This window comes from Medicago sativa, chromosome 1 (genome assembly GCF_051527215.1).
Source record: "Medicago sativa cultivar Bolivia chromosome 1, Bolivia_mono, whole genome shotgun sequence".
Lineage (NCBI taxonomy): Eukaryota > Viridiplantae > Streptophyta > Magnoliopsida > Fabales > Fabaceae > Medicago > Medicago sativa.
In genome coordinates, this window is record NC_140749.1 from 59,276,480 (window position 1) to 59,289,298 (window position 12,819).

The window sequence follows — 12,819 nt, forward strand, 5'->3', positions numbered from 1 at the left end:
AAGAATGTGACTTTTTCGTAGCAATTATTATGCCAGAAATAAGAAAGCCCTGGCTTTTTTTAGTCATCTCTTAAGGGTTTGTTTGGAAGATCAAAGAAAGTGAAAGGAAAGATTGTAAGTGGAAAGATTGTTGAAGGAATGAAAGTGAGTAGAAAGTGAATGGAAAGTGAGATGATTATTTAGTTGTTTGGTATTGATGAAAGTGATAGGAAAGTGAAAGGAAAGAAAGATGTGTATTTCCTAAAATGACATATATAGCCTCACATTTAAATAAAATAATATATAATTTTTTATCAAATATATAGTAATAACAATAATATATACTAATAAGTGACTATATATTTCTAAATAAAATAAATAACAGTGCAAAATAACAAGTAGATATAAGAAATAAAAATGAATTAGAATAAATTGGAATAAACATGCATAAATCTATGTCAGTATTGAAGCAAATTGGAATAAACAAAACAAAGAAGCACTTCACGTGATGCCAAGAAATATGCATCAAAAAGCAAGGGTTATTTGGTCATTTTGTTCAATTGGATGCCTTTTTTCAACTTTCCTCAACCTTTCCGGCCATTTTAGTGTGGAAAGGTTTTTTAAGGTGGGCCCCATTGAAATCTTTCTTTCCTTAACCTTTCTATGGTGTTCCAAACAAGGGAAAATGCTTCTTTCCCTCATCTTTCTCTCCTCCCCACTATCTTTCCATAGAACCAAACATACCCTAAGGGTATGTTTGGTTCAAAGGAAAGAAAGGGATGAGGAAAGAAAGGTTGAGGAAAGAAACACTTTCCATTGTTTGGAAACACTCTAAAAAGGGATGGAAAGAAAGAATCTGGTGGGCCCCACACAAAAAATCCTTCCACACCAAAACGTGCAGAAAGGTTGAGGAAACTCACCATTTTACTTAAAAAGTCCAAAACACCCCTACCATTATTGTTTTTTTTTATTTATGTTACTATTCTTTCCTTTTTTGAACAAATGGGTGTTTATGTCAATTACTTAAAATAGATCATTCTTTCCTCAAACTTTCTAATCGACTTTCTCTTAAACCAAACAACTAAAACAATCCTCTCACTTTCCACTCCCTTTCTTTCCTTATACAATCTTTCCTTTCACTATCTTTCCTTACACTTTCTTTTTGCAACCAAACAGACCCTAAATGTCTTATGTTTGGAAATGTACAGAATGTGCATCTGTATCAGCAATAATAAGAATGTACATTTATAATTAAGTGCTTGTTTATTTTGTGAAAATATTTTGCTTTCATTTCTTAAAATGTATTCATTTTAATATGCTATTAAGAAGATGAGAGACATTCTACCTAAAAAAAATGAAGAGGAGAGACTTTTGAAGCGAGCCATTGTGATGAAGAGACGATAAATTGCTAGCTAGGGATGATGCATTTATGGAAATAATGAAAATAGTTATTGTCATTTTCATTGTTTCTGGAACTTTAATATAATTGTTCACTTGAAGAGTCTTTTTTCTCCTTGTTAACATTCATAGGAAATGTTTTCACAAAGTAAACAGACCCAAAGTTTCCTTATTTGAAGAAGGGTATAATCAGATCGACAATGATTTATAGGATTGACTAAGTTATGCTGAACAAACTTCACGCTATTTCCTTAACCCTCTTCCCCTCCTTGTTCATTGCAGTGTGAAAAGGAATATCATGTGGGCTGTTTGAGGGATCATAAAATGGCATATTTGAAGGTATCACTATATGTCTTTCTTCATATATTGCAGGAATTGCCGGAAGGGGACTGGCTTTGTTGCAATGATTGCACAAGAATACATTCTATTTTGGAGAACCTCCTAGCTAGAGAGGCTGAGAAACTCCCTGAATCTCTTTTGGATGTTATAAAGAAAAAGCAAGAGGGTATATGTTTGGAACCCCTTAATGAGATTGATATAAGATGGAGATTTGTTAATGGCAAAGTTGCTTCTCCTGAAACCAGGCCGTTGCTTTTGGAGGCCCTGTCAATATTCAACGTAAGTTCCGCCTGTCCTTATATTTCTTCTTCATTTTCATGATCATAACTATATGTAGGGTGGTTGAAAGTTATAATCCTTGTTTGTCCCTCAAAAAATGGTAGAGATGCTTGGTATTTTTGTTATTGTTGGTGTTCTTTTTCTGAATTGATTCTTCTTCATTGTATGCCTTTGCATGATTGTATCTTTTCATTGCAGTGTGATACCACGCTTTTAACTCTTCCAAGTCACAAGATTCCCAGCTAGGAAGGTGCAATATCATCTCTTATCCACAATTGACCCTGCATAGTCAGCATAAGTATATGCTTCAAGACCCACACTTCCATTCCGTTCGAACAAAATTCCTCTACATGGTGTTCTTTTCAAATATTGCACAATTCGGAATGCAACTAGTAAATGCAACTCCTTTGGTAGGTGCGTGACTTGGCTGACTTAGCGTACTACAAAGGCAACATCAGGTCTAGAATGTGCTAGATATATATATAAGTTTGCCGACTAACCTTTGATACCTTCCCTTATCAATTGCAGTATCTTAATCTGCGTCCCGCAACTTCACATTTGGATAAATATTGTTGTCGTGGAGATTTCATCAGGAGCTCTTTCAAACACCTAAATCTGGGACCCGAACTGGATGCTCCGACAACACCAAGTCTAGTGGGTGGACATTTTTCTTCTGTATTGAAATCTCCACGACAACAATATTTATCTTCATTTAAAGCCAAACAAGCACTCTTACAAGCAACCACACTCCCATCAGAACCTATCACTTGGAGCTCTGAAGGACACACAACATTAATGTTCCCCGGACAACTGGAGGTTTTGCAGTCACCACTGCCACCTTGTGGGGTTACAGACATTGGCACATTGAATCCGTCCACATTGCTCACATCGTAGAAGTCTTGTCCCCCGTCTGTTGCTACCGTTATTTCTACCAATGTTGCTGGTGGGATTGCACCAGCACCGTTGCAACCGACTTGACCAGAGGCACAATCAGCGGTGGCACAACTGAACTTTCCATTGTTGTCGGAGCATCCAGTTCGGCCCCAAAATCTACCCGACCATGGTGATGGAAGATCCACTGAAGTTGTTGCTCCAGGTCCTAACTCGAAACCTGTTGTTGATAGTTGAGCTTTTTGGTCTCCGGTTAATGTTCCTGGCCATACAGTGTATTCACACCTATTTGTGAATGTCACCTTAGCTCCTCCAACCACTGCATAAACAAATGCAAAATCAGGATATATTATTACTGCAACTGAATTTATTAACTAAGCAAAATAAATTAATTGATCAACTATATGAAAAATTGATGTAGTTGAGTATTGATATTTATACCATAGAAGAGGAATGCCAAGCTAAAGCATAAAGCAACATTGGTGTTCTTCATTTTGGATATGACTTGATTAATCTTGTTTTGCAGGCTTGTGAATATTGGTGCAGTATTTTCTCTTTGGATTGTAGTTTTGCTGTTTGAAGGTGATTGATGAAGTTGCTCTCTTCTTCTTGACATATATATAGACTTCTATCGATGGGTTGAATCTTAATTTATATTTGTTCCGGTCAATAAAAATAAAATATGAATAGTATTTGGTAACTATATGGAACAATTCTACATATTTAAGCCTCCATGGATCGAAAAAAGTCTCAAATAAAATCTTAAGTAGTACTTGGTCCGTTGTACGTATTTACAAAAAAAATAAAATAAAATAAATCTGAAGTTGATATTAAGGTTTTTAGAGGATTTTCTTATTATTTTATGTGTATAGATCATTGAACATCATCATATTGTATACTATAAAATAAACTTTAAAAACCTAATATTTATTTTTTATAAGATCTTTGTATTACTAATATATTACTATATAAATTTGTTTTTTATTTATTTTATGAATACTATATAATTTAGTTGCTTTTTTTCTTTTTGTCGACAATTTTTTTCTTACTGAATACTAAGATATTCCTTCGATAGCGTATATTTGATTAGGCATTTGTTGGCATTATCTTTGTTGTGTCGACTTTGTCAAACCAATAGAATGATGATGAACACCATTTTTTGCTTTTATAATGATGGAAAACGTTGCAGCAGACAATAGTTGATACTGGAGAAATATTCAACAATATGGATACTCATTGGTTTTCTAATCTTTATCTTTATCTTTATATATATATAAATGTTAATCAGTCCTGATTAACTTTTAACGATTAACCCTAATTTTTTTTAGTCTTGAAAAAAATTATGAAAAAACTCTTGCAAGGAATCAAACCCACCACCTAACTAATATATGAATTATTCAACAATATGGATCCTCATTGGTTTTCTAATCTTTATCTTTATCTTTATCTTTATATATATAAATGTTAATCAGTCCTGATTAACTCTAACGATTAACCCTAATATTTTTTTAGTCTTTAAAAAAATTATGAAAAAACTCTTGCAAGGAATCGAACCCACCACCTAATATATGAATTATTCAACAATATGGATCCTCGTTGGTTTTCTAATCTTTATCCTTATCTTTATCTTTATATATATAAATGTTAATCAGTCCTGATTAACTCTAACGATTAACCCTAATTTTTTTTTAGTCTTGAAAAAAATTATGAAAAAACTCTTGCAAGGAATCGAACCCACAACCTAATATATTAAAAAATGTTAATCAGTCCTGATTAACTCTAACGATTAACCCTAATTTTTTTTTAGTCTTGAAAAAAATTATGAAAAAACTCTTGCAAGGAATCGAACCCACCACCTAATATATTAAAAAATTATGAAAAAACTCTTGCAAGGAATCGAACCCACCACCTAATATTATGAAAAAACTCTTGCAAAGGAATCGAACCCACCACCTCATAATGCAAAGGAATCGAACCCACCACCTAATATATATATGATATGCACTTCAATACAATATGATATGCACTTCAATACACTTGCCACTAAACCATCAACAGTTTTATTTATTTAAAGTTGTTTCAATCAATACTAATGCCTTTTGTAAGTCACTAATTTGCCTAAAAATATGCATTAACTACTTACAAGCTCACTAACCCCACTATTGCATCAACCCCACTAAAAAAAATTCAGATGTCTATCATTTTACACTCCATTCCCTTCAAAGATGCTTGAATTACACTTCCCTCCCCTCTTATGTTAAAATATACACTCCCCTCCCTTCTTATTCAAAACATATTACAAAAATTTTCACTCCCCTCCCCTAAGAGAAGCTTGAATTACATTCCCCTCCCCTCTTATGTTAAAATCTACACTTTACTCTCTCAATATTTTTTTTATTTCTAATAATATAGCAAAAAAATAATAATCTAAGCACTTCGAAAAAAATAGTATTACGGGTCTATTTTAATATAATAAAAAATCGAATACATATTATTTGCTATTTTTTATTCACAATTTCATTAACATGTAGTTTTAAACCCTATTATAAAATATGAAACAACCCAAAATAAAATAAAAAAAAATATGAAAAATTACTAAAGACAATAAAGCATGGTTATTTAAAAGTTAATTTTAAACTCTAAATTATAAAATCAATAGAAAAATATTTAAATTTAATTATTATTGACATTTGAATTATAAAGAAATGAATTAATTTTTCTTAAATGGTGGTTTAAAATTAATATATATCATAAAAATATTTATTTATGTTAAAATAGATTAAAGTGTAGTGCATATTTAATTATTAAGGGAGGGGGTTGTAATTCAAGCGTCTTATAAGGGAGGGGGTATAAATTTTACTTTTCAAGGGAGGGGAGTGTATATTTTAACATAAGAGAGGAGGGGAATGTAATTCAAGCATCTTTGAGGGGAGGGGAGTGTAATTTACTCTTTTAAAAAAGTAACTCATATCCAAATAACAGTTGTTCCATCTTAACTGCACCTCATCCTAGTAATGACTGTTCCATCTTATAACTGCACCAGATCTTAATTTAGTCCCACAATTCATATAGCTTCATTGTTTTTTTTGTTAAAATGTTGATAATGAGTTACTCTTTAACTTTTTTAATCAATTAAGTATTGTATATTGCGGTGGATCTAGAGGACTAGAGCCATGTTGGTTCATGATTTTTTTTTTTTTTTGTTGGAAATGTTGAGATTTAATTGCCTAATCTTTCTGAGATTTAATTGTCTTAATTTTATTGTCTCTTTTTCTTAATTGTGTCGCATAGAATGGAAATAGGGTGGCATGGAGCAAAAATTATGCAGCCAAGGAGATCATCAACTTTGTTTCGAGGTACGACTCTTCCTCTCTCTGCCAATTTAATTTCTTTAGAGTGTTCAACTTCTACTATACTATTCTAATGAGGTTCTTCTTTGTGCTTTCTATTTTTTACACTCACAATTACTATGTTGTTTGCCATGGAGGGAAAAGGGAGAGTTTGTAAATGTTTGCCCTCAATCTTGGCACAATATTTGAGTTTTACAGTCATATATGCTAAGTATTTATGAGGAATGAAAGAGGATAGGCTGATCTGGTTGGATAGACAAACAGTTTGCAAATCAACAAAAGAGGTATGATGAGATAGGTAGCCGTGTTTGCTCTTAATAATTTATTTTCTTCAAATTGAAGTTCTGTTTTGACAGGCATGCAATGTAACATTTCATGCACTATTTCTGTTTTTTTTTATCAATGAATTTTCCTGCTAAAAAACAATAGAAGCATGATAATTTACAGTGTTAGATATACATATTAAAATTACAAAAAGATAAAAAATAATCTGAAGTTGATATTGAGGTTTTTAAAGGATTTTCTTATAATTTTATGTGTATAGATCATTCAACATCATCATATTGTCCACTATAAAATTAACTTTAAAAACCTAATATTTATTTTTTATAATATCTTTGTATTACTAATATAGTATATAAATTAGTTTATTTTATTTTATTTTATTTTACGAATACTATATAAATTAGTTTTCTTCTTTTTCTTTTTGTCGACAATTTTTTTCTTGCTGAATACTACAATATTCATTTGATTGCATATTGACTAGATTAGGCCATTGTTATTTTTGAGTAACTAGATTAGGCATTTGTTTGCATTATCCATTGACGGAGTCAGGATTATTACAAAGTTTGGGTAAAAAAAAATTGCAACACATTTATACAGTGGCGGAGCCAGAAAATTTGAATAGTGGGGGCATCATATATATAATTTGTAGTATTTAATATATATTACATTTCATTTTTTAAAGCCGAATATATACATCACAATTGTTCTTTACGATTTGCCATATTTTAAAAATATTGAATAAGTAACACATCTCTCTCTTTTTAGGAAATCTCTCTCTTTGTACCAAAAAAGTACTTCCCACTTTTTCTTCATCTTCTTCCATGAATTTCAATTTCTTATCATGCTTTCTAATTTGTAGTTCATTCAATACGGTTGCCTACTACCACCGTATACACAATTTATTGCAACAACAAATAAAACTCCATGAAAATTAAGAAGAAGAAAAAAAAACTCCATGAAAATTGAAAGGGTCCGCAACATCGATAATTTTTTTAAGCTCTAGCAATGTCTTCAACTGATGCACTTTCATATAGGAGATTAAATCAGTTGCATACAAAGAAATAATACTCATTTTTTAGGTCGATGATAATCCATCATTAGCATCTATCATAATTTTTTATTAGATTAAAACTATCAATAGTATTAAAAAAAATTGAAAATTTAGTGCAGGCAGGAGCCCACACAACCTTGTGTGTGGCTCCGCCCCTGCATTTATAGGTGTTTATACATGAGAAATTGCAAGCAAATAATCAAAAAAATCTAAAAAAGTTGCCTAATTTATAGGGGTTTACATAAAAAATTCAGAGGAATTTACATAATTGCAAAACATTTGGACCAGAACCCGGACGCGTGCCCGGGGTCGCGGGGGGCATTATCTTTGTTGCGTCGACTTTGTCAACCAATAGAATAATGATGGACACCATTTTATGCTTTTATAATTTATAATGGTGGAAAACGTTGCATCAGACAATTGTTGATACTGGAGAAATATTCACCCGTGGATGCTCATTGGTTTTCTATTGAATTAGGAGGATTTCTATGGTTTCGGCTCAACTTGAGCTAGGGTCCGATGTTTTAACAAGAAAAGTGTCAGTAATACTTCTTTTTAATAAGAAAAGTGTGTTAGTAATAATTTTTAAAAAAATCTTCTTCTATATGAGAAATAGTCTTCTAAAAATAAATTTAAGACAAATCACATTTTCTGATTATTTTTAAGGAAAAAGAAGAAGAATCAGAAAATATGTTTCTTTTTATTTGTTTGTCTTTTTGAATAAATATTAGTCTAGGCATCTCTAATATATCTTTATCTTTATAATAAACATTTGAGAGTTAGGTAAAAATGATTTAATCCAAAATTTGTGTCCCTAAGCATCAAGGTCGTCCCCGACAATTCAAAGGCCTTGTTATAATCTTGACAAGTTTCATTTAAAAAGAATTGAAGAAAAAATCCAACATCATTTACAGGGACAAAAAACTAAGTCGCAATTAAATATATGAGCAATGTTCAAACATGACTTGTACTTACAGACAAATATACATTTACCTATGAACAATGCATAATTGACAACAAAATTGTTTTCTACCAGAGTTTTACCTACGGGAAAATGACATATTTAGTGACAGACTTTCTACCGGACAATGCATAATTGGACAATCAAGTGAAGGATAGGTGATGCTAGAGCAACATAGTGATGAGCTAATTCTTTCTCAAGACCACTAACTCATAATGTGGGTTGTTAAAGGCTCAAATCAGAGTCATAAGCATATTATGACTGGACAATGATGCATTACCCATGATCCATGCTCTCAACGCCAATAACTGTTCCTAGGAATGTGGAAAGAGACACGATCTCTAGGGTTGCTCAAAACCCAATAACTACAATACCTAAAGCTCTACTAGAGTAGTCAGCGAACCCACGACAATGAGACCGAGTTCCTCCTTCAACGTTAATCACTTTAAGCAAAGGGAATCATAGTTGAGGAAACTCAACTCACTTCGGCTAATTTTTAAATGTTCAACGTTAATCCATTCTTTGAAAATAACTTTTTTGTTTTTGAGAAAATTTTCTACACACTTCAACATTAGATTTTTCACAAAGTTAATCCGTTGTGGAATCATATGAATCTCTCCTTCAACATTCCTGAGGAATGTTCAAGAATATTCAATGTTAATCCATTCTTTGAAAATAATATTTTTTGTTCTTGAGAAAATTTTCTACATGCTTCAAGGTTAGATTTTTCACAAAGTTTATCATTTTTGTAAATGTGTAGAAAAACAATACCGTCGTCATAGAATGAAAATTGTCATTTTTCAAAAATTCTATTTTTGTTGTTAAAAATAAATGAAATTCAATTTTTATATCAAATTTGTTTTTGCTAAAAATTTGATTTTTACCTAAGTTTTTTTTCTTCTCTCAATAAGATGTACCTAAGTTTATTTAATTTGAAGGTAAAAATCACTTTACATATGTGCAAAAGAATGTTCTTTGATTTGTTAAAAAATTGTTTTTTTAGTTCATAATTGATTTGTTTTATTTTGTTGGTGTTAACGTTCCGGTTCTTGGCGCAAGAGGATACTAGTAATTTAAATTTTGATTGAAATGTAAGTAAGATATGATAAAAAATTGTTCCATTCAAAAACCTATTTAATGTGTTGCGTGTATAATTCATTGACCATAGTATCATCTAACGATTATAGTAATAGAAAGACCTGAATTCACTATCATTGGTCCATATGAACGCGATACAATACAAATATAGAGTCACAAATGAATGCTTCAGAACCGTGACTTCAAAATAAACACAACATAAGGATTCAGATCAATTCATTCACCATTTATTATAAATAAAACACAATTTTCAACATAAGGATTCAGACAATTAAACCAAAAGAAATGAACCACCAACACAATTTTCAGAAAACAAAGAAGCAATGCTACAAAATTCCAATACCAAATACATTGTATAAAACTCAAAGTAATATGCATTTGGCACTAAAACTTAGCATTGATTTACCTATTTAACTTGACATGCATTATGTCTTCAATCAGCTTCAACATGTTGATGTAAGAAGATCCACCCTTTTCAATTGCTTTCTTTGCCATGTCAGCATATTTCCTAGCCCTTTCTCTCCTCTCATTTTTCCCTTCACCATCACCCATTACCTTTTCAATAGCCTCTTTAACATTATCCCTAGTCACTTGAACACCATCACCAAACTCATCTTCTTCACCAAAATTCACAGAAATTTCAGCTCCAACCCTAACTCCACTCTCAATCACTTGTACAACCAACTTCTCATTGTAAAATTGATCAGCAAACATAGGATATGTTACTAATGGCACCCCACCACAAATACCTTCCAATGTTGAATTCCAACCACAATGTGTCAAAAATGCACCTATTGATTTATGTGACAATATCAAAACTTGTGGGGCCCAACCCCTAACCAAAATTCCTCTCCCTTTCACCCTTTCTTCAAATCCATCTTCTAAAAGCCATTTTTCTACTTCACCCCACCTATATGCTTTTCTCACCACCCAAATAAAAGGTCTATTAGTAGCTTCCAACCCTAAACCAAATTCTATCAATTGCTTAGGCGTTACACGATTAAGACTACCAAGACAAGCATAAATTACAGAATTTTCAGGCCATGAATCAAGCCACTTCACATATTGATTTGCATCATCAATTGAATTTTTGCTACCTCTTTTAGCTTTTTCAATATCATCTTTATTTGTTAATGAAACGGGACCAACACACCATACCTTATTTCCCGTAACCCTTTGATACTCTTCAACATAGCCACTTTCCAACTCCTCAAAACTATTTACTACTATCCCATATGCTTTTTCTTCACATGCCCTTATTCTCTCACGTATAACATTCAAATTTTGGTTTGAACTAGGCTTGAATATCATAGGCAATTGAGATTTTCGCATCTCAATTTTATCTGGCAATCCGGGGACAACGAATTCGTCCGAATCGGAGAGAGTTTCACTAACCTTAGAAGCATGAATATTGTGATTACACAATAGGTTGAAACAATTCATCCCATCAAATATTATTCTTGGAAATTTGAACTTAATTGATGTTTCAACTAGACATGGAATATGTTTGTCACATATTATGCATGTTGGAAATGGTTCCATCTTTTCAATAATCTCTTCTATTGGTTGTTGCAACAAGTCTAAAGCTATGAAGAAATTTTCTCTGAGGTCCATTGAAGGAAGTGTTTCTATGCTTTCACATCCTTGTGGTATTCCAGCCTCAGCATTTGGAAATTTCACTTCTAGAAGTTGTATTGGTGACCCTAATTGGATTTCTCTATTGATGGTTGTTTTGAATGGTATTGCATTAAGGGGTGTGGTGATAATTGTTACCTTCACATTATGCCTAGCCAATAACTTTGCTATATCCACCATGGGAAGAATGTGACCTGGTGCCAAAAAAGGGATGCATACAATGTGGATGTTGCTTAGTTGTGTTGAATCCATTGCCGCTTCTTTTGTCATTTTAGGCTGCAATTTTCATTTTGTGATTGAAAGTTCAAATATAATCAAAGGTAGTTCTGAATCTAGAAAGTAAATTTATACAATCTATAATATTTGAGAGGGAAAAAGAGAAAAGAAGAAAAACTTGATACCTATCATCAAATTCCTTGTCATGAACAATTCTCAAATTGGTGAGATAAGATTGTCAGCAATTCTTCATGTAAGTTTCAAGTCGGTGGAAAATACTAGTAGATTGTTGTAGTTCCTTATTTTTTGTCCCTAATTTATTTTTCAGATTGTTCAATTTATTTATGGTAGAAATTTGGTACATTTAATATTTTATAATAATAAATGAGAATATATGTTTTTCTCGGTCAAGTAGTCTAATATGTTTTTCTCGGTCAAGTAGTCTAATAAATAGATTCACACAATTTAATCTAGAAGAAAAAACTAAACACACACTCCTTAAATTTGGAGACGTTGGAAATCCCGAGTTCCAAGGCCCTGTTATAAAACTAAATGTATTTATTACAGCTTTATCTTTTTATATATTTTGTTTGACTCAACTTTTATAAAAATAAATATTGTATTTCAAAAAATGTATTTTTTTTGACAAAAATAAAACGATATTCATTCATTCAAATCGATAGAGTACATCATTTAACATCGCTAAAAACGTAAAGGATGAATCTGCGAACAAACTCACAACATCCAAGTTAATAGCATATAACGGCATAATGCCTACAAAAATATATGATAAAATTAAAATGAGCAGAATACTCATGCTTCCGGATCTGCAACATTGATGTGCAAATCTTTGATTGAATTGATCCTTCAATATGAATCAAATGAACACCGCAAACAAGACAGAAAAACAAACAACTCCGCACATGACGAGGAACAACACACCACCACACTCAGATGACGAAATCACGAAGAAAAAACCTAGATTTATGTGAAAATCACTTATTTAGATTGAAATAGAGAGAAAAAGATGAAGAGAAACTCAATGAAAACTTTTATAAAATGACATATTTTCTTTTGTTAAGTTTCTTCTTTGCTTTTTATTTCAAAAATGTATTTATGTGCTACTTGAATTTTTAGACAATGATAAAATCTTAGTCATTTACATTTCTTACATAATAGAATTATTTTTTGTCCATGTTTTTAATTTGGTATATGTTGTTTGGTGAAAATGAAATTGTAATGTTGGATGAAATTAAATATGATGTGTTTTAAGTTTTTAGACTTACTGATTTATTATTCCAATTATATCCTTAAACAACTTTTTATATGATAAAGAT

At 31.6% G+C, this 12,819-nt stretch overlaps 2 protein-coding genes and 1 pseudogene across 3 annotated transcripts; 1 reads left to right on the plus strand and 2 right to left on the minus strand.

Moving 5' to 3' along the window:
- The first annotated feature begins 1,565 nt into the window (after window positions 1–1,565).
- Window positions 1,566–2,379, plus strand: LOC146955874 (uncharacterized). The gene is made up of 3 exons (XM_085724553.1): window positions 1,566–1,716; window positions 1,750–1,995; window positions 2,194–2,379. Exons 1-3 carry the CDS (start codon window positions 1,702–1,704, stop codon window positions 2,239–2,241), a joined length of 309 nt encoding a protein of 102 aa, XP_085580679.1. The 5' UTR covers window positions 1,566–1,701; the 3' UTR covers window positions 2,242–2,379.
- LOC146955875 (thaumatin-like protein 1b) lies at window positions 2,364–3,529 on the minus strand. Its single transcript, XM_085724532.1, has 2 exons — window positions 3,328–3,529; window positions 2,364–3,205 (listed from the first exon to the last, which is right to left on the minus strand). The coding sequence occupies exons 1-2, from the start codon at window positions 3,500–3,502 to the stop codon at window positions 2,514–2,516; spliced, it is 867 nt and encodes a 288-aa protein (XP_085580658.1). The 5' UTR covers window positions 3,503–3,529; the 3' UTR covers window positions 2,364–2,513.
- A 6,307-nt stretch (window positions 3,530–9,836) lies between these two features.
- Window positions 9,837–11,819, minus strand: LOC146955876 (UDP-glycosyltransferase 73C4 pseudogene; annotated as a pseudogene). The gene is made up of 2 exons (XR_015012046.1): window positions 11,668–11,819; window positions 9,837–11,542 (listed from the first exon to the last, which is right to left on the minus strand). The product of XR_015012046.1 is annotated as a UDP-glycosyltransferase 73C4 pseudogene (transcript).
- Window positions 11,820–12,819: the final 1,000 nt, after the last annotated feature.